Source organism: Salmo salar, chromosome 07 (assembly GCF_965601325.2).
Source record: "Salmo salar chromosome 07, fSalSal1, whole genome shotgun sequence".
Lineage (NCBI taxonomy): Eukaryota > Metazoa > Chordata > Actinopteri > Salmoniformes > Salmonidae > Salmo > Salmo salar.
In genome coordinates this window covers 55387501-55411708 of record NC_138297.1, presented here as the reverse complement: position 1 = coordinate 55411708, position 24208 = coordinate 55387501, and the positions used below count along the sequence as shown (strand labels likewise).

Below are 24208 nucleotides of genomic sequence, written 5' to 3'. Positions count from 1 at the left end.
GTGTGTGTGTGTGTGTGTGTGTGTGTGTGTGTGTGTGTGTGTGTGTGTGTGTGTGTGTGTGTGTGTGTGTGTGTGTTGCAAGACTTACAGTAGGTCCTTAGAAGTGGGAGTGTCTTGATTCTATTGATAACTAATTATTACACCTGAGGATGGTCTATTAAACTCCATGGCAATTTTGAATACTTGTTTCTGATTGGCTTGAAGCGCATTCTAGAGCGTGCATTATTTCCCTATAACGCACAGTATACAGTATTTGCACGGTAGAATTCAATGGCTATAGATCATTCTTACATGTTCTATGTTTGAGCTGCTATTGAAAGCAACATCACACATACATACACACGCGCACATACTTACAGACACGCAAACACACACACACACTCACCGATGCACGCACGCAGCACAGCACTGTTTGTGTACAGTAGATGTGAAATGACTGGACAGGTCTAAACAATAACATTACATTCCCACCCGTTGGAGGGCAAGGTGAGGTTGGTTCAATATTTCTTACATCTTTCCATTCCTCTCAGATCTACAAGAACATCTACAAGAGGTGGATAGAGGGTAGAGGTCGGCTTGACTTTGGATGACACCCACGTAAGGTGGTAGGACCAGAGAATGATATTGGATGAAGAACGACACTGATCCAGACCTTATCTACAGAGTTACCTCTGGCTGATTTCAGGTGTCACAAAAGCCAGACAGACTCAATCTATCGCCGAGGTGTCATCCCTCCCTCGCCCTTCAAGGTCTCCGTGAATGAGGACGCCAGAGAGAAAAATAAAAAAAAGCCTAGAGGTAAAATGCGGAGGAAGGTGAAATAAAGACTAGAAAATTGTTTCCAGATGGAAACTTCCAGATCCACTACACGCAAAAGGAAGAGGAAGGAAGAAGATAGATTAAAAATCTCCAGGGAAAAGACAATTTCATAGGGGCTAATTGGCTGTTTCCAGTATTTGTCCAATTAAAAGCTTCAAAAGCTATATAAATGGAGCTGACATGATCCCTCATTCTCTACAAGTCATGCTATGTCCAGAATCTGTCCCTGGGTACCTGTGAGGGGGCAGTCGTCGTTGGAGCCAGGTGAGTCCTGGGTGGGGCTGACTGGTGGGCTGGCAGGGGGGCTGGTGCTGAAGCTGGCGTAGCCCAGGGACGAGCTCACCTCAGAGGGATCACAGCTGTGGTTGACTGGCCTCTGGTTCTGGACATCCAGGGAGGAGGAGAGGGAGGTCCGCTGTTTGGGCTGAAGGGGGAGATGGAGAGGGCGAGAGAGGAGAACAAAAGCAATGTTAGCAGATGTGGCTAAGCATTGTGATTGTGTGTGTAACCTTTGCCACATAAGAATTCAGTACCGTGCTGCGATTCACTGGAGTGACGCTGAGAATTCCAATATGTTTTTTGTTCAATATAGAGGGATATGTGAAAGTACCCCGTGAGCTGTGCACTGGAGGAGCAGGACTCTTGGAAAAGAACACAGGAATTATTAAGTGAGGATTATCTCCACTTCCTCTCACATCATCACACAAGTCCAGGTCTCATGACACACTCATTAGCCTGTGTGTGTGTGTGTGTGTGTGTGTGTGTGTGTGTGTGTGTGTGTACGCGCGCGCATTCTAGTTATATTTCAAGGAGTATTTGCATGACTTCACGATAACTGTACAACACCTACATGCGCGTGCGCTCGCACACATACACACACACACACATTAAACACATTTGGAATTCCAGAGACGGAAAACAAATGTAGTGAGAGAGTGAAAGCTGTAATGCAGACATAGATACAGACACTTTACATAACAGACCATTTACAGCCAGTAGAATAACTACTGCTGCTGTAGATTACTGTTCACACACACATCTTATACACAAAACACAGGTCAGTGTGTCTGCAAGAACTCAAGCTTTTCATATTGAGAGTAAGAGGAAGGGGTCGATTTGGCAGGTTGTTAAGACAACGCCACATCAGGGGACTAAAAGTTCTGCGACAGTGACACATAGACAGAGAGACAGGTAGAGAGGTTGACAGAGAGAGAGGGGGGAGAGAGAAAGAGCTGTGCAGGGATGTCTTTGGAAGAGTGGAAGATGACTTGTTTTCTTTTTACTTCACCTTTACTGTTCTCTCCTGTCGTTCTCTCTCTCTCCTTCTCTCTCCATCTATATCCACCTTTTCATCCGTCCATGTGGAAGAGCTGTGCAGGGATGGATGACAAGGTGGATATAGATGGAGAGAGAGGGAGAGAGAGAGAACGATAGGAGAGAACAGTAAAGGTGAAGTAAAAAGAAAACCAAGTCATCTTCCACTCTTCCAAAGACATCCCTTTCTACCAGTGGACAGTGGGCCAAAGGGGAATACAACAGAAGCATCACTATTCTATAGAGAGTTAGAGTGCAATACATCAACTAGAAGTGATCAGAGTGACAGGCGGCGTACAGGGCCAATGGGGAATGAGATAGTTTCACTTGAGGCCAATAGGCAATAGTCAGAGTACGGTGAGACGGGCAGTGTCAGGTAGCATGGTAATACATAGGGAGATGCTGACAGAATGTACAGTGCTGTGAAAAAGTATTTGGCACCTTTCTGATTTTCTCTATTTTTGCATATTTTTGATACTGAATGTTATCTGATCTACAACTAAAACATATTATTAGATAAAGGGAACCCTAGCACTCACCAATATCATATTTACTATTATAAAAGTTTGATTACCTTTTGTTGTCTTTGTCAGAATGCACTCCCAGGACTGCTACTTCAATAACAAATGTTGGTTTGGTCCAAAATAATCCATCGTTATATCCGAATAGCGGCATTTTGTTCGTGCGTCCCAGACACTATCCGAATGGTAAAGAAGGGTCGCGCGCATGGCGCAATTCGTGACAAAAAAAATCTTCCTGAATGAAACCTTCTCAGATTTTGGCCTGCCATATGAGTTCTGTTATACTCACAGAACCATTCAAACAGTTTTAGAAACTTTAGGGTGTTTTCTATCCAAAGCCAATAATTATATGCATATTCTAGTTACTGGGCAGGAGTAGTAACCAGATTAAATCGGGTACGTTTTTTATCCAGCCGTGAAAATACTGCCCCCTAGCCATAATTAATAGAAAGAACCACGAATTCTGCTGTGTATCAGAGAATTATACAGGAGGATGTCAGGCCATCCGTCTGAGTTGAAGCTGAAGCACAGCTGGGTCATGCAGCAAGACAATGATACAAAACAAACAATCAAGTCTACATGAAAATGGCTAAAAAGAAACACATTTGAAGTTTTGGAATGGCCTAGTCAGACCTAATCCCAATTGAGAGGTTGTGACAGGACTTGAAACGAGCATAATGTAATGGCGCCGAAGAGGATGGCTGAAGTTTTACATGCCGGTAACCAATTGAGCGATTTTGTTCGTTTTTTCGCGTTGTTTGTAACTTATTTTTTAACTTATTTTGTACATAATGTTGCTGCTACCGTCTCTTATGATCAGAACTGGGATGACTCACCATGAACTGGAAGAAGCTTTTTCCTTTAATGAGTCCGACGAGAAAGATATACTCCTCTCCCGGGAACAGGACCAAATCTCTGTCATTTGCGTGAAGAAAAGACGGAGGAAAAGAGGACACAGATCAGGCTGCCTTTGAGAATCCGTAGGCGAGCGAGTAAACTCCCACTGCCATCAATTCTACTTGCTAACATGGAAAATTACGATTATCCTGTAAAAAACTGTAATATCTTATGTTACGCTGAGTCGTGGCTGAATGACGACACAGATAATATAGAGCTGGAGGGATTTTCAATGCGCCGACATAACAGAAAAGCTACGTCTGGTCAGACGAGGGGTTGGGGTGTGTGTCTTTTTGTAAATAACAGCTGGTGCGCGATGTCTAATATTAAAGAAGTCTCGAGGTATTGCTCGCCTGAGGAAGAGTACCTTATGATAAGCTGTAGACCACACTATCTACTAAGAGAGTTCTCATCTATATTATTCGTAGTCGTCTATTTACCACCACAGACCGATGCTGGTACTAAGACCGCACTCAACCAACTCTATAAGGTCATAAGCAAACAAGAAAATGCTCACCCAGAAGCGGCGCTCCTAGTGGCCGGGGACTTTAATGCAAACAAATTTAAATCAGTTTTACCACATTTTTTACCAGTATGTCACATGTGCAAACAGAGGATTTATTTTTATTTTTTTAAATGTAAAAACTCTAGACCAGCTTTACTCCACACACAGAAATGCAAACAAAGCTCTCCCACGCTCTCCATTTGGCAAATCTGATCATAATTCTATCCTCCTGATTCCTGCTTACAAGCAAAAACTAAAGCAGGAAGTACCAATAACTCACTCACTACGGAAGTGGTCAGATGACGCGGATGCTACCCTACAGGACTGTTTTGCTAGCACAGACTGGAATATGTTCCGGGATTCATCCAATGGCATTGAGGAGTATACCACCTCAGTCATCAGCTTCATCAATAAGTGCATCAACAACGTCGTCTCCACAGTGACTGTACGTACATATCCCAACCAGAAGCCATGGATTACAGGCAACATCCGCATCGAGCTAAAGGCTAGAGCTGCCGCTTTCAAGGAGCGGGACACTAATCTGGACGCCAATAAGAAATCCCGCTATGCCCTCAGACGAACTATCAAACATGCAAAGCATCAATACAGGATTAAGACTGAATCCTACTACACCGGCTCTGACGCTCGCCGGATGTGGCAGGGCTTGAAAACTATTACGGACTACAAAGGGAACCCCAGAAGCGAGCTGCCCAGTGCCGTCAGCCTACCAGACTAGCTAAATGTCTTTTATGCTCACTTCGAGGCAAGCAACACTGAAGCATGCACGGGAGCATGTAACCTGCCCAAATGATTACCGCCCCGTAGCACTCATTTCGGAAGCCATGAAGTGCTTTGAAAGGCTGGTCATGGCTCACATCAACAGCATCTTCCCGGATACCCTAGACCCACTCCAATTCGCATACCGCCCCAACAGATTCACAGATGACACAATCTCAATCCCACTCCACACTGCCCTTTCCCACCTGGACAAAAGGAACACCTTTGTGAGAATGCTGTTCATTGACTACAGCTCTGCATTCAACACCATAGTGCCCACGAAGCTCGACACTAAGCTAACGACCCTGGGACGAAACACACTCCCTCTGCAACTGGATCCTGGACTTCTTGATTGTGGACTAACATCAACGGGGCTGTAGTGGAGCAGGTCGAGAGTTTCAAGTTCCTTGGTGTCCACATCACCAACGATCTATCATGGTCCAAACATACCAAGACAGTCGTGAAGAGGGCACGACAAAGCTTTTTCCCCATCAGGAGACTGAAAAGATTTGGCATGGGTCCCCAGATCCTCAAAAAGTTCTACAGCTGCACCAGAGAGCATCCTGACCGGTTTCATCACCGCCTGCTATGGCAACTGCTCGGCATCTGACCGTAAGACGCTACAGAGGGTAGTGCGTACGGCCCAGTACATCACTGGAGCCAAGCTTCCTGCAATGCAGGACCTATATAATAGGCGGTGTCAGAGGAAAGCCCATAAAATTGTCAGAGACTCCAGTCACCCAAGTCATAGACAGTTTTCCCTGCTACAGCACAGCAAGCGGTACCGGAGCGCCAAGTCTAGGACCAAAAGGCTCCTTAACAGCTTCTACCCCCAAGCCATAAGACTGCTGAACAACTAATCAAATGGCCACCGGACTATTACATTGAGCCCCCCCCCCCCTCCCATTTGTTTTGTACACTGCTGCTACTCGCTGTTTATTATCAATGCATAGTCACTTCACCCCTACCTACATGTACAAATTACCTCGAACCTCGGTACCAGTACCCTCTGTATATAATCTTTTACTTTTGTTTATTTGGTAAATATTTTCTTAACTCTTCTTGAACTGCACTGTTGGTTAAGGGCTTGTAAGTAAGCATTTCACAGTAAGGTGTACATGTGACAAATAAAGTTTTATTTTATTTTATTTGAGCAGTTCATGCTTGAAAACCCACAAATGTCGCTGAGTTACAGCAGTTCTGCATGGAAGAGTGGGCCAAAATTCCTCCACAGCGTTTGGTTGGAGTCATTGCAGCGAAAGATGGCACAACCCATTACTGAGTGTAATGGGGCAATTACTTTTTCACACAGGGGAATTGGGTGTTGCATAACTTTGTTTATGAAATAAATAGGTAGTTGTGTTATTTGTTCACTCAGGTTCTCTTGATCTAATATTAGGTTTTGGTTGAAGATCAGATAAAAAATATGCAAAAGTAGAGAAAATTAGAAAGGGGGCAAATCGTTTTCACTGCACTGTAAATTTGATATAATTCTGGTATTTGTATCAGTGTATGTCCCTCAAGACACGGCCAATGAAGATTGAAGGTCTGGAGATTCACCAGCTGTTGAGCAGGAGCCAGGTCTGCCCCGTGTTTTGAATAAGTGAACACAACATATGAGTACAAAGTAGATGAACGTGTCTCTCTCCTTCTGTGTATGTAATCCTCACTATAATGACTGTATTCATCAACATTCATCCTCACATCATATATTTTTCCTCTCATCTCCCCTTGTCATGCTACAACTCCTCTCCCTCTGTCATGCTACACTCCTCTCCCTCTGTCATGCTACAACTCCTCTCCCTCTGTGATGCTACACTTCTCTCCTCTCCCTCTGTCATGCTACACTCCTCTCCCTCTGTGATGCTACACTCCTCTCCTCTCCCCCTGTGATGCTACACTTCTCTCCTCTCCCTCTGTCATGCTACACTCCTCTCCCTCTGTGATGCAACACTCCTCTCCTCTCCCTCTGTGATGCTACACTCCTCTCCTCTCCCTCTGTGATGCTACACTCCTCTCCTCTCCCTCTGTGATGCTACACTCCTCTCCTCTCCCTCTGTGATGCTACACTCCTCTCCTCTCCCTCAGTGATGCTACACTTTTCTCCTCTCCCTCTGTGATGCTACACTTCTCTCCTCTCCCTCTGTGATGCTACACTCCTCTCCTCTCCCCTTGTGATGCAACACTTCTCTCATCTCCCTCTGTGATGCTACACTTCTCTCATCTCCCTCTGTGATGCTACACTTCTCTCACCTCCCTCTGTGATGCTACACTCCTCTTCCCCTGTGATGCTACACTTCTCTCATCTCCCTCTGTGATGCTACACTTCTCTCCTCTCCCCCTGTGATGCAACGCTTCTCTCCTCTCCCTCAGTGATGCAACGCTTCTCTCCTCTCCCTCAGTGATGCAACGCTTCTCTCCTCTCCCTCAGTGATGCTACACTCCTCTCCCTCTGTGATGCAACACTTCTCTCATCTCCCTCTGTGATGCAGCACTTCTCTCCTCTCCCTCTGTGATGCTACACTCCTCTCCCTCTGTGATGCAGCACTTCTCTCTTCTCCCTCTGTGATGCTACACTCCTCTCCTCTCCCTCTGTGATGCTACACTCCTCTCCTCTCCCTCTGTGATGCTACACTCCTCTCCCTCTGTGATGCTACACTTCTCTCATCTCCCTCTGTGATGCTACACTTCTCTCATCTCCCTCTGTGATGCTACACTTCTCTCCCTCTGTGATGCGACACTCCTCTCCCTCTGTGATGCTACACTGCTCTCCTCTCCCTCTGTGATGCTACACTCCTCTCCTCTCCCTCTGTGATGCAACACTTCTCTCATCTCCCTCTGTGATGCTACACTCCTCTCCCTCTGTGATGCTACACGTTTCTCCTCTCCCTCGGTGATGCTACACTCCTCTCCTCTCCCTCAGTGATGCAACGCTTCTCTCCTCTCCCTCTGTGATGCAGCACTTCTCTCCTCTCCCTCTGTGATGCAGCACTTCTCTCCTCTCCCTCTGTGATGCAGCACTTCTCTCCTCTCCCTCTGTGATGCTACACTCCTCTCCTCTCCCTCTGTGATGCTACACTCCTCTCATCTCCCTCAGTGATTCTACACTCCTCTCCCTCTGTGATGCTGCACTTCTCTCCCTCTGTGATGCTACACTCCTCTCCTATCCCTCTGTAATGCTACACTCCTCTCCCTCTGTGATGCTACACTTCTCTCCTCTCCCTCTGTGATGCTACACTTCTCTCCTCTCCCTCTGTGATGCTACACTTCTCTCCTCTCCCTCTGTGATGCTACACTCCTCTCCTCTGTGATGCTATGCTACACTCCTCTCACTCTGTGATGCTACACTCCTCTCCCTCTGTGATGCTACACTCCTCTCCCTCTGTGATGCTACACTCCTCTCCCTCTGTGATGCTACACTCCTCTCCCTCTGTGATGCTACACTCCTCTCCCTCTGTGATGCTACACTCCTCTCCCTCTGTGATGCTACACTCCTCTCCTCTCCCTCTGTGATGCTACACTCCTCTCCTCTCCCTCTGTGATGCTACACTCCTCTCTCCCCCTGTGATGCAACACTTATCTCATCTCCCTCTGTGATGCTACACTCCTCTCCCTCTGTGATGCTACACTCCTCTCCCTCTGTGATGCTACACTCCTCTCCCTCTGTGATGCTACACTCCTCTCCTCTCCCTCTGTGATGCTACACTCCTCTCCTCTCCCTCTGTGATGCTACACTCCTCTCTCCCCCTGTGATGCAACACTTATCTCATCTCCCTCTGTGATGCTACACTCCTCTCCTCTCCCTCTGTGATGCAACACTTCTCTCATCTCCCTCTGTGATGCTACACTCCTCTCCCTCTGTGATGCTACACGTTTCTCCTCTCCCTCGGTGATGCTACACTCCTCTCCTCTCCCTCAGTGATGCAACGCTTCTCTCCTCTCCCTCTGTGATGCAGCACTTCTCTCCTCTCCCTCTGTGATGCAGCACTTCTCTCCTCTCCCTCTGTGATGCAGCACTTCTCTCCTCTCCCTCTGTGATGCTACACTCCTCTCCTCTCCCTCTGTGATGCTACACTCCTCTCATCTCCCTCAGTGATTCTACACTCCTCTCCCTCTGTGATGCTGCACTTCTCTCCCTCTGTGATGCTACACTCCTCTCCTATCCCTCTGTAATGCTACACTCCTCTCCCTCTGTGATGCTACACTTCTCTCCTCTCCCTCTGTGATGCTACACTTCTCTCCTCTCCCTCTGTGATGCTACACTTCTCTCCTCTCCCTCTGTGATGCTACACTCCTCTCCTCTGTGATGCTATGCTACACTCCTCTCACTCTGTGATGCTACACTCCTCTCCCTCTGTGATGCTACACTCCTCTCCCTCTGTGATGCTACACTCCTCTCCCTCTGTGATGCTACACTCCTCTCCCTCTGTGATGCTACACTCCTCTCCCTCTGTGATGCTACACTCCTCTCCCTCTGTGATGCTACACTCCTCTCCCTCTGTGATGCTACACTCCTCTCCCTCTGTGATGCTACACTCCTCTCCTCTCCCTCTGTGATGCTACACTCCTCTCCTCTCCCTCTGTGATGCTACACTCCTCTCTCCCCCTGTGATGCAACACTTATCTCATCTCCCTCTGTGATGCTACACTCCTCTCCCTCTGTGATGCTACACTCCTCTCCCTCTGTGATGCTACACTCCTCTCCCTCTGTGATGCTACACTCCTCTCCCTCTGTGATGCTACACTCCTCTCCCTCTGTGATGCTACACTCCTCTCCCTCTGTGATGCTACACTCCTCTCCCTCTGTGATGCTACAGTCCTCTCCCTCTGTGATGCTACACTCCTCTCCTCTCCCTCTGTGATGCTACACTCCTCTCCTCTCCCTCTGTGATGCTACACTCCTCTCTCCCCCTGTGATGCAACACTTATCTCATCTCCCTCTGTGATGCTACACTCCTCTCCCTCTGTGATGCAACACTCCTCTCCTCTCCCTCTGTGATGCTACACTTCTCTCCTCTCCCTCTGTGATGCTACACTTTTCTCCTCTCCCTCGGTGATGCTACACTTTTCTCCTCTCCCTCGGTGATGCTACTTCTCTCCTCTCCCTCGGTGATGCTACTTCTCTCCTCTCCCTCTGTGATGCTACACTCCTCTCCCTCTGTGATGCAACACTCCTCTCCTCTCCCTCTGTGATGCTACACTTCTCTCCTTTCCCACGGTGATGCTACTTCTCTCCTCTCCCTCGGTGATGCTACTTCTCTCCTCTCCCTCGGTGATGCTACACTCCTCTCCCTCTGTGATGCTACACTCCTCTCCCTCTGTGATGCTACACTCCTCTTCTCTCCCCCTGTGATGCTGCACTTCTCTCCCCCTGTGATGCAGCACTTCTCTCCTCTCCCTCAGTGATGTAACACTTCTCTCATCTCCCTCTGTGATGCTACACTCCTCTCCCTCTGTGATGCTACACTCCTCTCCCCCTGTGATGCTGCACTTCTTTCCTCTCTCCCTGTGATGCTACACTCCTCTCCTCTCCCTCTGTGATGCTACACTTTTCTCCTCTCCCTCGGTGATGCTACACTTTTCTCCTCTCCCTCGGTGATGCTACTTCTCTCCTCTCCCTCTGTGATGCTACTTCTCTCCTCTCCCTCTGTGATGCTACACTCCTCTCCCACTGTGATGCAACACTCCTCTCCTCTCCCTCTGTGATGCTACACTTCTCTCCTCTCCCTCGGTGATGCTACTTCTCTCCTCTCCCTCGGTGATGCTACTTCTCTCCTCTCCCTCGGTGATGCTACACTCCTCTCCCTCTGTGATGCTACACTCCTCTCCCTCTGTGATGCTACACTCCTCTTCTCTCCCCCTGTGATGCTGCACTTCTCTCCCCCTGTGATGCAGCACTTCTCTCGTCTCCCACAGTGATGTAACAGTTCTCTCATCTCCCTCTGTGATGCTACACTCCTCTCCCTCTGTGATGCTACACTCCTCTCCCCCTGTGATGCTGCACTTCTTTCCTCTCTCCCTGTGATGCTACACTCCTCTCCTCTCCCTCTGTGATGCTACACTCCTCTCCTCTCCCTCTGTGATGCTACACTCCTCTCCTCCCCCGGATGCTCCCCCTCCCCCGTGATGCAACACTTCTCTCATCTCCCCTGTGATGCAACACTTCTCTCATCTCCCTCAGTGATGCTACACTCCTCTCCCTGTGTGATGCTACACTCCTCTCCCTCTGTGATGCTACACTCCTCTTCTCTCCCCCTGTGATGCTGCACTTCTCTCCCCCTGTGATGCAGCACTTCTCTCCTCTCCCTCAGTGATGTAACACTTCTCTCATCTCCCTCTGTGATGCTACACTCCTCTCCCTCTGTGATGCTACACTCCTCTCCCCTTGTGATGCTGCACTTCTTTCCTCTCTCCCTGTGATGCTACACTCCTCTCCTCTCCCTCTGTGATGCTACACTCCTCTCCTCTCCCTCTGTGATGCTACACTTCTCTCATCTCCCCCTGTGATGCAACACTTCTCTCATCTCCCCTGTGATGCAACACTTCTCTCATCTCCCTCAGTGATGCGCACTTCTCTCATCTCCCTCAGTGATGCTACACTCCTCTCCTCTCCCTCTGTGATGCTACACTCCTCTCCTCTCCCTCTGTGATGCTACACTTCTCTCATCTCCCCCTGTGATGCAACACTTCTCTCATCTCCCTCTGTGATGCTACACTCCTCTCCTCTCCCCCTGTGATGCTACACTCCTCTCCTCTCCCTCTGTGATGCTACACTCCTCTCCCTCTTTCTTTCCCCCTTCCCCCTTCCTCTCACTCTCCCTCTCCCTTTCCACCCGCCCTTCCTCCCCCTCCCTCCCTCCTGGTTCATTAAGACCTCAGATACACCTCTCAAGAGTCTCAGTGTTCACAATGCAAGGCCAGCTAATGAACATGTCATGGCTGACAATTGGACGCTTAATAAACATGCCACGCCTGTTCAGAGCACACACACAATCACGGAGAAACACACACGCTACGTCAGTTCGATTGTAAAGTTACTGTTCCACATGGAATACCAGGTGACGTTTCAGATCAGGGAACATGAGAAAGAGTGGGAGTAGGAGCAACACTCCCTCTTCTATTACTTATCTCCCCCACCTGGCATAAACAACTCAGTTGTGTATTTGTGTGTGTGTGTGTGTGTGTGTGTGTGTGTGTGTGTGTGTGTGGTGTGGTGTGTGTGTGTGTGTGTGTGTGTGTGTGTGTGTGTGTGTGGGGGGGGGGGGCTTGCATGTGTTAATGTCATGCTCATTAGGCAAAGCCCTGACCACTGAATACCTGACCACTGTGACTGACCCAAAATTAAGGAAATCTTTGACTATGTACAGACTCAGTGAGCATAGCCTTGCTATTGAGAAAGGCTGCCGTAGGCCGACCTGGCTCTCAAGAGAAGACAGGCTATGTGCACACTGCACACAAAATGAGGTGGAAACAGAACTGCACTTCCTAACCTCCTGCCAAATGTATGACCATATTAGAGACACATATTTCCCTCAGATTACACAGACCCACAGAGAATTCAAAAACAAATCCAATTTTGATAAACTCCCATATCTACTGGGTGAAATACCACAGTATGTCATCACAGCAGCAAGATGTGTGACCTGTTGCCACAAGAAAAGGGCAACCAGTGAAGAACAAACACCATTGTAAATACAACCCATATTTATGTTTATTTATATTCTCTTTTCTACTTTAACTATTTGCACATTGTTACAACACTGTATATAGACATGACATTTGAAATGTCTATTATTTTGGAACTTGTATGAGTAATATTTACTGTTCACTTTTTATTGTTTATTTCACTTTGTTGATCCATTTCACTTGCTTTGGCAATGTAAACATATGTTTCCCATGCCAATAAAGCCCCTTGAATTGAATTGAGAGCGAGAGAGAGAGAGTGTATATGTGCATGTGAGAGAATGTGTGTTAGTGTGTGTGTGTGTGTGTGTGTGTGTGTGTGTGTGCGCACAGTGTGTTATGCTTTTAATGTCATGCCCAATGGTGAAACCCATTATTTCCAGCAGACGCCAGGTGTGAGTGAGGAATTGTGTGTTAATGTATGGATAGTCATTATTCTAATTGGGCCTAGTGCAGGTTGGGAGATTCCAGGGTAAATTGATGGAGCTGGAAGTGTGTGTGTGTGTGCGCGTGCACATGTGTGCGCGAAGCCTCTCTGGGAACAAGGGAGGTTGTGGAAAGATATAATCTACACTAATGAATGGAAAACAGCACATGAAAGATAAAACAATATCTTGATGGCATGTTCATTATTGCCATTTGCGCACACTTCCTTTTGTAACGTGGTATCAGGGGAAGGAAACATCATTATTCAAATTAGTCTAATGATTATACGTCCTGTCAGTGTATTTCAATAATTAAGTACTGTTTTTTTATTAAAGAGTTGATTCTCTTTAATAAAGTGTATTTCTAAATAATCTTTCCTCTCGGCGTGCTTAAAATCATTTAGTTTCCAAATCCAAAAGGGGTTGCCTTAGCAACACAGCCACACAAAGCAGGACACCACACAGCAAAAGGTAGTAACCAGAACATTACAATATACGGTGCTTTTGGAAAGTATTCATACCCATTCACTTATTCCACATTTTGTTGTGTTACAGCCTGAATTCAAAATAGATTACATACTGTATATATTTTTCTCATCCATCGACACACAATACCACATAATGACAAAGTGAAAACATGTTTTTTGATATTTTAGCAAATGTATTGAAAATGAAATGCATAAATATCTGATTTACATAAGTATTCACACCCGAGTCAATACTTTGTAGAAGCAAGCACCTTTGGCAGCGATTACAGCTGTGAGTCTTTCTGGGTAAGTCTCTAAGAGCTTTCCACACCTGGATTTTGCTACATTTGCCCATTATTCTTTTCAGAATTCTTCAAGCTCTGTCAAAGTGAATGCTGATCATTGCTAGACAACCATTTTCAGGTCTTGCCATAGATTTTCAAGTAGATTTAAGTCAACATCTGTAACTTGGCCATTCAGGAACATTCACGGTCTTCTTGGTAAGCAACTCCAGTGGAAAGTTGACCTCGCGTTTTAGGTTATTGTCCTGCTGAAAGGTTCATTAATTGCTCAGTGTCTGGTGGAAAGCAGACTGAAACAGGTTTTCCTCTAGGATTTTGCCTGTGATTAGGTCCATTTTGTAAATGTTTTATCTGGACAACTCCCCCGTCCTTAACGATTACAAGCATACCCATAACATGAACAGCCGCAACTATGCTTGAAAATATGGAGAGTGGCAGAGCTGAGGCAGAGATTCAAAAATCATGTTACATTTCAGCTTTTTATTTTAAATTAATTTATAAAACATTTAGAAAAACATACACAACCGTTCAAAAGTTTGGGGTCACTTAGAAATGTCCTTGTTAGGCCTCCCGGGTGGCGCAGTGGTCTAAGGCACTGCATCGCAGTGCTAGCTGTGCCACCAGAGATTCTGGGTTCGAGCCCAGGCTCTGTCGCTGCCGGCCGCAACCGGGATGCCCATGGGGCGGCACATAATTGGCCTAGCGTTGTCCGGGTTAGGGGAGGGTTTGGCCGGCAGGGATATCCTCGTCTCATCGCGCACTAGCGACTCCTGTGGCGGGCCGGGCGCAGTACATGCTGACCAGGTCGCCAGGTGTATGATGTTTCCTCCAACACATTGGTGCGGCTGGTTTCCGGGTTGGATGTGCGCTGTGTCAAGAAGCAGTGCGGTTGGGTTGTGTTTTGGAGGACGCATGGCTCTCGACCTTTGCCTCTCCCGAGTTCGTACGGGATACCACGAAATTGGGGAGAAAAAAGGGGTAAAAAAAATAAATAATAAAAGAAAGAAATGTCCTTGTTTTAGAAAGAAAAGCAATTTTTTGTCCATTAAAATGACATCAAATTGATCAGAAATACAGTGTAGACATTGTTAATGTTGTAAATGACTATTGTAGCTGGAAACGGCAGATTTTTTATGGAAGATCTACATTGGCGTACGGAGGCCCATTATCAGCAACAATCATTCCTGTGTTCCGATGGCACGCTGTGTTAGCTAATCCAAGTTCATCATTTTAAAGAGGCTTATTGATCCTTAGAAAACCCTTTTGCAATTATGTTAGCACAGCTGAAAACTGTTGTTCTGATTAAAGAAGCAAAAAAACTGTCCTTGTATAGAATAGTTGAGTATCTGGAGCATCAGCATTTGTGGGTTCGATTACAGGCTCAAAATGACCAGAAACAAAGGACTTTCTTTGAAACTCATCAGTCTATTCTTGTTCTGAGAAATGAAGGCTACTCCATGTGAGAAATGTACAAAAAACTGAAGATCTCATACAAAGCTGTGTACTACTCCCTTCACAGAACAGTGCAAACTGGCTCTAACCAGAATAGAAAGAGGAGTGGGAGGTCCCGGTGCACAACTGAGCTAGAGGACAAGTACATTAGAGTGTCTAGTTTGAGAAACAGATGCCTCACAAGTCCTCAACTGGCAGCTTAATTAAATAGTAACCGCAAAACACCAGTCTCAACATCAACAGTGAAGAGGCGACTCCGGGATGCTGGCCTTCTAGGCAGAGTAACAAAGAAAAAGCCATATCTCAGACTGGCCAAAAAAAGGAAAGATTAAGATGGGCACAAGAACACAGACACTGGACAGAGGAACTCTGCCTGGAAAGGCCAGCATCCCGGAGTCGCCTCTTCACTGTTGACATTGAGACTGGTGTTTTGCGGGTACTATCTTATGAAGCTGCCAGTTGAGGACTTGTGAGGCGTCTGTTTCTCAAACTAGACACTCTAATGTACTTGTCCTCTAGCTCAGTTGTGCACCGGGGCCTCCCACTCCTCTTTCTATTCTGGTTAGAGCCACAGAGCTGTTCTGTGAAGGGAGTAGTACACAGCATTGTACAAGATCTTCAGTTTCTTGCATGGAATAGCCTTCATTTCTCAGAACAAGAATAGACTGATGAGTTTCCAAGAAAGTTATTTGTTTCTGGTCATTTTGAGCCTGTAATCGAACCCACAAATGCTGATGCTCCAGATACTCAACTATTCTATAGAAGGACCGTTTTATTGCTTCTTTAATCAGAACAACAGTTTTTGGCTATGCTATCATAATTGCAAAAGGGGTTTAATGATCAATTAGCCTTTCAAAATTATAAACTACGATTAGTTTTTCTTTCAAAAACAAGGACATTTCTAAGTGGCCCCAAACTGTTGAACAGTAATGTAACTCCACTTTGACATTATGGGCTATTGTGTGTAGGCCAGTGACAAAACAATCTCAATTTAATCAAGACAACAAAATGGAGAAAAAGTCCAGGGGTATTAATACTTTCTGAAGGCACAAAAGACACACAAGTCCATGCATAAACTCACACTTACACACACACAAAATTGCATTTATTATCTGGGCCCCAGCAGGACACACCTAATCAGGGGCATCGGGAATCACTCACAACTCACAGCACTCTGACAGGATAGGTCAGCTGTCATTGAGCCATGTCTGTACCAATCAGATATGAAGGGGGATATGCAAAGTGAATTCCTGAACAGCGGAGGAGAGAGAGTGTGGTGGACTTATTGTTGGTTAGCATTAGCCTGGGCAAGTGTCGGTGAGTGGTGAAGGTAGAATTCGTTAGCACTTTAGCCTGGACCAGTGTCTGTGAGTGGTGGAGTTAGCGCTGGTTAGCGAGTTAGCCTGGACCAGTCTGAGCATTGGAGTTAGCATTCGTTAGTGCCTGGACAAGTCTCTGTGTGTGTTGGAGTTAGCATACAGTTGGTTAACGTTAGCCTGGATCTGTTTCAGCAGCAGTGTACAGTCTCAACGCCCCAGGGCCTTTGACACCCTAATGGGTGTGAAATCAAAACCTTAATCAGTCAGATTCCCCACCCGCACACACAATTATGAAAACTAGCTCAGCAAAATCAGAAGTCTTTCTCAGAGTTACACAATCTAAAATGGTGCCTATTACCAGTCAGTTCTAGCTGATCTAAAGGGACAAAGGGCTGAGGCAGGTCTGTCTGCTGATTGGCCGGTACTAGGAGTGAAGTGACCTGGGTAATGGCAGGGCGGAGACGTTCCCTGTCGACTCATTAGTAAGTACCTGGCAGAAGGTCACTCCACTATCCTCTCTCACTCTGCCGCTCTCTGTCACTCTCGCTCTCCCTGTCACTCTTACTCTCCCTATTTCTCTTTCACTTTCTCTCTTTCAGTCACGTTGCCTCCCTTGCAACTTCTCTTTCCTTAATTATTTTTTCCTCCAATTCCCTCTCTCACTGAAACTCCTTTGCCCTCTCTCCCTCTCACCCACTATCCATCTCCCTCTCATCCACTATCCATCTCCCTCTCACCCACTATCCATCTCCCTCTCACCCACTATCCATCTCCCTCTCACCCACTATCTATCTCCCTCAACATCTCCCTCTCACCCACTATCCATCTCCCTCTCACCCACTATCCATCTCCCTCTCACCCACTATCCATCTCCCTCTCACCCACAATCCATCTCCCTCTCACCCACTATCCATCTCCCTCTCACCCACTATCTATTTCCCTCTCACCCACTATCTATCTCCCTCTCACCCACTATCTATCTCCCTCTCACCCACTATCTATCTCCCTCAACATCTCCCTCTCATCCACTATCTATCTCCCTCAATATCTCCCTTTCATCCCCCATCTATCTCCCTCTCATCCCCCATCTATCTCCCTCAACATCTTCCTCTCATCCACCATCTTTCATTCAACATCTCCTCCCTCTCATCCACCATCTATCTCATTCAACATATCCCTCTCATCCCCTATCCATCTCCCTCTCATCCACTATCTATCGCATTCAACATCTCCTCCCTCTCATCCCCTATCTATCTCAACATCTCCTCCCTCTCATCCCCTATCTATCTCCCTCAACATCTCCATCTCATCCCCTATCCATCTCCTCAACATTTCCCTCTCATCCCCTATCTATCTCCCTCTCATCCCCTATCTATCTCCCTCTCATCCCCTATCTATCTCCCTCTCATCCCCTATCTATCTCCCTCTCAGTCCCATTAAAGCACTTAGTCTTTCACCGTCTTTCTCTTGTCTTTCCACTCTCCCTTCCACAATCTGCCGCCAAACCAAACAGAGATAATCACAGTTCATTGATCATGGTGTGTGTGTGTGTGTGTGTTTGAGCAGCACAGTCTGTAAACACAACCCCAGTGGATCAGTGTTTTTTAAATGTTTTATTTAACCTTTATTTAACTAGGCAAGTCAGTTAAGAACAAATTCTTATTACAAATACACAGCCTACCAGGGAACAGTGCCTTGTTCAGGGGCAGAACGACAGATTTTTACCTTGTCAGCTCAGGGATTCGATCCAGCAACCTTTCGGTTACTGGCCCAACGCTCTAACCACTAGGCTACCTGCCATGTCTAGTTGCCTACTAACAGATTCATGAACTTTAAATGGCAAAGTGATTGTGTGTGTGGGTGCACGTGTGTGTGGGTGTGTGTGCGTGCGCATGTGTTCACCTGCTTGAATGACAAAGGGGAAACGGAGACGCTGATTATATCAGATCACACACACAACCCCCCCCCCCCCCCCCCCACATTTTGTTACATTACAGGCTTATTCTAAACTGGATTAAATTCTTTTTTTCCCTCATCAATCAACACACAATACCCCATAATGACAAAGCAAAAACCCAACTTAAATATTACATTGACATAAGTATTCAGACCCTTTACTCAGTACATTGTTGAAGCACCTTTGGCAGCGATTACAGCCTCAAGTCTTCTTGGGTATGACGCTACAAGCTTGGCACACCTGTATTTGGGGAGTTTCTCCCATTCTTCTCTGAAGATCTTCTCAAGCTCTGTCAGGTTGGATGGGGAGCGTCGCTGCACAGCTATTGTCAGGTCTCTCCAGAGATGGTCGATCAGGTTCAAGTCCAGGCTCTGGCTGGGCCACTCAAGGACATTCAGAGACTTGCCCCAAAGCCACTCCAGCATTGTCTTAGCTGTGTGCTGCCACCACCATGCTTCACAGTGGGATAGTATAGGCCAGCTGATGAGCGGTGCCTGGTTTCCTCCAGTTGTGATGCTTGGCATTCAGGCCAAAGAGATCTATCTTGGTTTCATCAGACCAGAGAATCTTGTTTCTCATGGTCAGAGTCCTTTAGGCCTTTTAGCAAATGGCCCTTATCCCTCGATTGCTCAATTTGGGTGGGCGGCCAGCTCTAGGAAGAGTCTTGGTGATTCCAAACTTCTTCCATTTAAGAATGATGGAGGCCACTGTGTTCTTGGGGACCTTCAATGCTGCAGAAATTTTTTGGTAGCCTTCCCCAGATCTGTGCCTTGACACAATCATGTCTCGGAGCGCTACGGACAATTCCTTCGACCTCATGGCTTGGTTTTTGGTCTGACATGCCCTGTCAACTGTGGGACCTTATATAGACAGGTGTGTTCCTTTCCAAATCATATCCTATCAACTGAATTTACCACAGGTGGACTCCAATCATGTTGTAGAAACATCTCAAGGATGATCAATGGTAACAGAATGCACCTGAGCTCAATTTGGAGTGTCAAAGCAAAGGGTCTGAATACTTATGTGAATAAGGTATTTCTGTTTTTATTTTTAATACATTTGCAAAAATGTCTAAAAAACGATTTTCACTTTGTAATTAAGGGATATTATTGTGTGTAGATTGATGAGGGAAAATGTATTTAATCCATTTTAGAATAAGCATGTAACACAACAAAATGTGGAAAAAGTGAAGGGGTCTGAATACTTTACCAATGTACTGTCTGATGCCCCCTCTTCCATGAATACCGAGTGGCTTCAGTCAACGACAGCTCATCAAATCCAATCAAATGTTTTTAGTCACATCCCCCGAATACAACAGGTGTAGACCTTACAGTGAAATGCTTACTTACGAGCCCCTAACCAACAATGCAGTTTCAAAAAAAGATGGATAAGAATAAGAGATAAAAGTAACAAGTAATTAAAGAGCAGCAGTAAAATAACAATAGCGAGACTATATACAGGGGGGTACCGGTACAGAGTCAATGTGCGGGGGCACCGGTTAGTTGAGGTAATATGTACATGTAGGTAGAGTAATTAAAGTGACTATGGATAGCTGATAACAACAGAGAGTAGCAGCGGTGTAAAGAGGGGGGGCAATGCAAATAGTCTGAGTAGCCATTTGATTAGAAGTTCAGGAGTCTTATGGCTTGGGGGTAGAAGCTGTTTAGAAGCCTCTTGGACCTAGACTTGGTGCTCCGGTATCGCTTGCCGAGCGGTAGCAGAGAGAACAGTCTATGACTAGGGTGGCTGGAGTCTTTGACAATTTTTAGGGCCTTCCTCTGACACCACCTGGTATAGAGATCCTGGGTGGCAGGAAGCTTGTCCCCAGTGATGTACTGGGCCATACACACTACCCTCTGTAGTGCCTTGCGGTCGGAGGCTGAGCAGTTGCCATAGCAGGCAGTGATGCAACCAGTCAGGATGCTCTTGATGGTGCAGCTGTAGAACCTTTTGAGGATCTGAGGACCCATGCCAAATCTTTTCAGTCTCCTGAGGGGGAATAGGTTTTGTTGTGCCCTCTCCACGCCGTGCCCTCTTATCAGCATACCATGCTTCTACATCCACTCAACCTCTCTATGTCACCTATATCTACGTCTAATCTATAGTATGCACAGGCAGAGAGGCAAGTCTGCCTTATCAACACTCTTCCGTAAGTGTCTATTTGTTTGAGATGGGGAGCGTGTGTGTGTTCACACGTTTGTGTGTAACTGTGTTATCGCCAATACTTCCAGTTATAAACAGTGTCTCATCTGGACATGGTCGATCACTGGAGCTGGAGAGAGAGACGGGCAGCACAACGGGAGATAGAAGACAAAGGTGTATCAGGGAAATGTCTCAAGGAAGACATCAAAGGTCTACATACATGTGTGCGAGCGAGCACACACACACAAGGTCTCAATATCCCTGATAACCAGCCCATGCTATCTGTGCATCACCAGTGTGTTTGGAGAAAGAGAAGACATCAGTCTGATATATTAACCAGAGGGGAGGGAGTGAGAAAAGGACAGAACGAGAGATTGGGATGGAGGAGCAGTCAGGTAACTCGAGATCCAAGGGGTTATTCGACGTCCGTCCAGGTCCCAGGACGTCAGGAGATGCTTTCAAAACCGGTCACTAGGGGCAACAGTGCACGCTATTATCATCAAGTAGGGTTGTGGTTAACTAGGGAGGTGGGGTTGGCGGATGGGCTCTCTTTCCTTAACCATTCTGAATTAATGCCTAAACTTAAGCATTGAGAGGTTTGAGCAAGCAGGAAATTAGTGTGTGTGAGTGGCATCGTGCGCATATGGTGTGTATGTGTGTGTATGTACAGTTGAAGTCGGAAGTTTACATACACCTTAGCCAAATACATTTAAACTCAGTTTTTCACAATTCCTGACATTTAATCCTAGAAAAAATCCCCTGTCTTAGGTCAGTTAGGATCACCACTTTATTTTAAGAATGTGAAATGTCAGAATAATAGTAGAGAATGATTTTATTTCAGCTTTTATTTCTTTCATCACATTCCCAGTGGGTCAGACGTTTACATACACTCAATTAGTATTTGGTAGCATTGACTTTAAATTGTTTAACTTTGGTCAAACATTTCGGGTAGACTTCCACAAGCTTCCCACAATAAGTTGGGTGAATTTTGGCCCAGTCAGGGCTTTGTGGCCACTCCAATACCTTGACTTTGTTGTCCTTAAGCCATTTTGCCACAACTTTGGAAGTATGCTTGGGGTCATTGTCCATTTGGTAGACCCATTTGCGACCAAGCTTTAACTTCCTGACTGATGTCTTGAGATGTTGCTTCAATATATCCACATAATTTTCCTTCTCATGATGCCATCTATTTTGTGAAGAAACCAGTCACTCCTGCCGCAAAGCACCCCCACAACATGATGCTGCCACCCCCGTGCTTCACGGTTGGGATGGTGTTCTTCGGCTTGCAAGCCTCCCCCTTTTTCCTCTGAACATAACGATGGTCATTATGGCCAAACAGTTCTATTTTTGTTTCATCAGACCAGAGGACATTTCTCCAAAAAGTACGATCTTTGTCCCCATGTGCAGTTGCAAACCATAGTTTTGGAGCAGTGGCTTCTTCCTTGCTGAGTGGCCTTTCAGGTTATGTCAATATAGGCCTCGTTTTACTGTGGATATAGATACTTTTGTACCCGTTTCCTCCACCATCTTCACAAGGTCCTTTGCTGTTGTTCTGGGATTGATTTGCACTTTTCGCACCAAAGTATGTTAATCTCTAGGAGACAGAACGCGTCTCCTTCCTGAGCGGTATGACAGCTGCGTGGTCCCATGGTGTTTATACTTGCGTACTATTGTTTGTACAGATTAACGTGGTAGCTTCAGGATTTGTAAATTGCTGCCAAGGATGAACCAGACTTGTGGAGGTCTACAATTTTTTTCTGAGGTCTTGGCTGATTTCTTTTGATTTCCACATGATGTCAAGCAAAGAGGCACTGAGTTTGAAGGTAGGCCTTGAAATACATCCACAGGTACACCTCCAATTGACTCAAATTATGTAAATTAGCCTATCAGAAGCTTCTAAAGCCATGACATCAGTTTCTGGATTTTTACAAGCTGTTTAAACGCACAGTCAAGTTAGTGTATGTAAACTTCGACCCACTGGAATTGTGATACAGTGAATTATAAGTGAAATAATCTGTCTGTAAACAATTGTTGGAAAAATGACTTGTGTCATGCACAAAGTAGATGTCCTAACCGACTTCCCAAAACTATAGTTTATTAACAAGAAATTTGTGGAGTGGTTGAAAAGCGAGTTTTAATTACTCTAACCTAAGTGTATGTAAACTTCCGACTTCAACTATATATATGTGTGTGTGTGTGTGTGTGTGTGTGTGTGTGTGTGTGTGTGTGTATGTATGTATGTATGTATGTATGTATATATGTATGTGTATATATGTATGTGTATATATGTATATATATGTATATATATATATATATATATATCTGGGTGACTTTAACCTCCCCACGTCTACCTTCGACTCATTCCTCTCTGCCTCCTTCTTTCCACTCCTCTCCTCTTTCGACCTCACCCTCTCACCTTCCCCCCCTACTCACAAGGCAGGCAATACGCTTGACCTCATCTTTACTAGATGCTGTTCTTCCACTAATCTCCTTGCAACTCCCCTCCAAGTCTCCGACCACTACCTTGTATCCTTTTCCCTCTCGCTCTCATCCAACACTTCTCACTCTGCCCCTACTCGGATGGTATTGCGCCGTCCCAACCTTCGCTCTCTCTCTCCCGCTACTCTCTCCTCTTCCATCCTATCATCTCTTCCCTCTGCTCAAACCTTCTCCAACCTATCTCCTGATTCTGCCTCCTCAACCCTCCTCTCCTCCCTCTCTGCATCCTTTGATTTCCTCTGTCCCCTATCCTCCAGGCCGGCTCGGTCCTCCCCTCCTGCTCCGTGGCTCGACGACTCACTGCGAGCTCACAGAACAGGGCTCCGGGCAGCCGAGCGGAAATGGAGGAAAACTCGCCTCCCTGCAGACCTGGCATCCTTTCACTCCCTCCTCTCTACATTTTCCTCTTCTGTCTCTGCTGCTAAAGCCACTTTCTACCACTCTAAACTCCAAGCATCTGCCTCTAACCCTAGGAAGCTCTTTGCTACCTTCTCCTCCCTCCTGAATCCTCCTCCCCCCCCCCCCCCTCCTCCCTCTCTGCGGATGACTTCGTCAACCATTTTGAAAAGAAGGTTGACGACATCCGATCCTCGTTTGCTAAGTCAAACGACACTGCTGGTCCTGCTCACACTGCCCTACCCTGTGCTTTGACCTCTTTCTCCCCTCTCTCTCCAGATGAAATCTCGCGTCTTGTGACGGCCGGCCGCCCAACAACCTGCCCACTTGACCCTATCCCCTCCTCTCTTCTCCAGACCATTTCTGGAGACCTTCTCCCCTACCTCACCTCGCTCATCAACTCATCCTTGACCGCTGGCTACGTCCCTTCCGTATTCAAGAGAGCGAGAGTTGCACCCCTTCTGAAAAAACCTACACTCGATCCCTCCGATGTCAACAACTACAGACCAGTATCCCTTCTTTCTTTTCTCTCCAAAACTCTTGAACGTGCCGTCCTTGGCCAGCTCTCTTGCTATCTCTCTCAGAATGACCTTCTTGATCCTAATCAGTCAGGTTTCAAGACTGGGCATTCAACTGAGACTGCTCTTCTCTGTGTCACGGAGGCTCTCCGCACTGCTAAAGCTAACTCTCTCTCCTCTGCTCTCATCCTTCTAGACCTATCTGCTGCCTTTGA

The 24208-nt window shown here is 46.3% G+C and overlaps 1 protein-coding gene across 3 annotated transcripts in view; it reads right to left on the bottom strand.

Annotated features, from left to right (window-relative positions):
- The window catches only part of anks1b (ankyrin repeat and sterile alpha motif domain containing 1B), a 332396-nt gene that overhangs the window by 132003 nt on the left and 176185 nt on the right, over positions 1–24208 (bottom strand). For all 3 annotated transcript variants that reach the window (XM_082977782.1, XM_082977781.1, XM_082977783.1), the window contains exon 14: positions 1054–1243. In XM_082977782.1, the coding sequence (XP_082833908.1) occupies positions 1054–1243 (190 nt within the window). The remainder of the gene's footprint in view (positions 1–1053; positions 1244–24208) is intronic.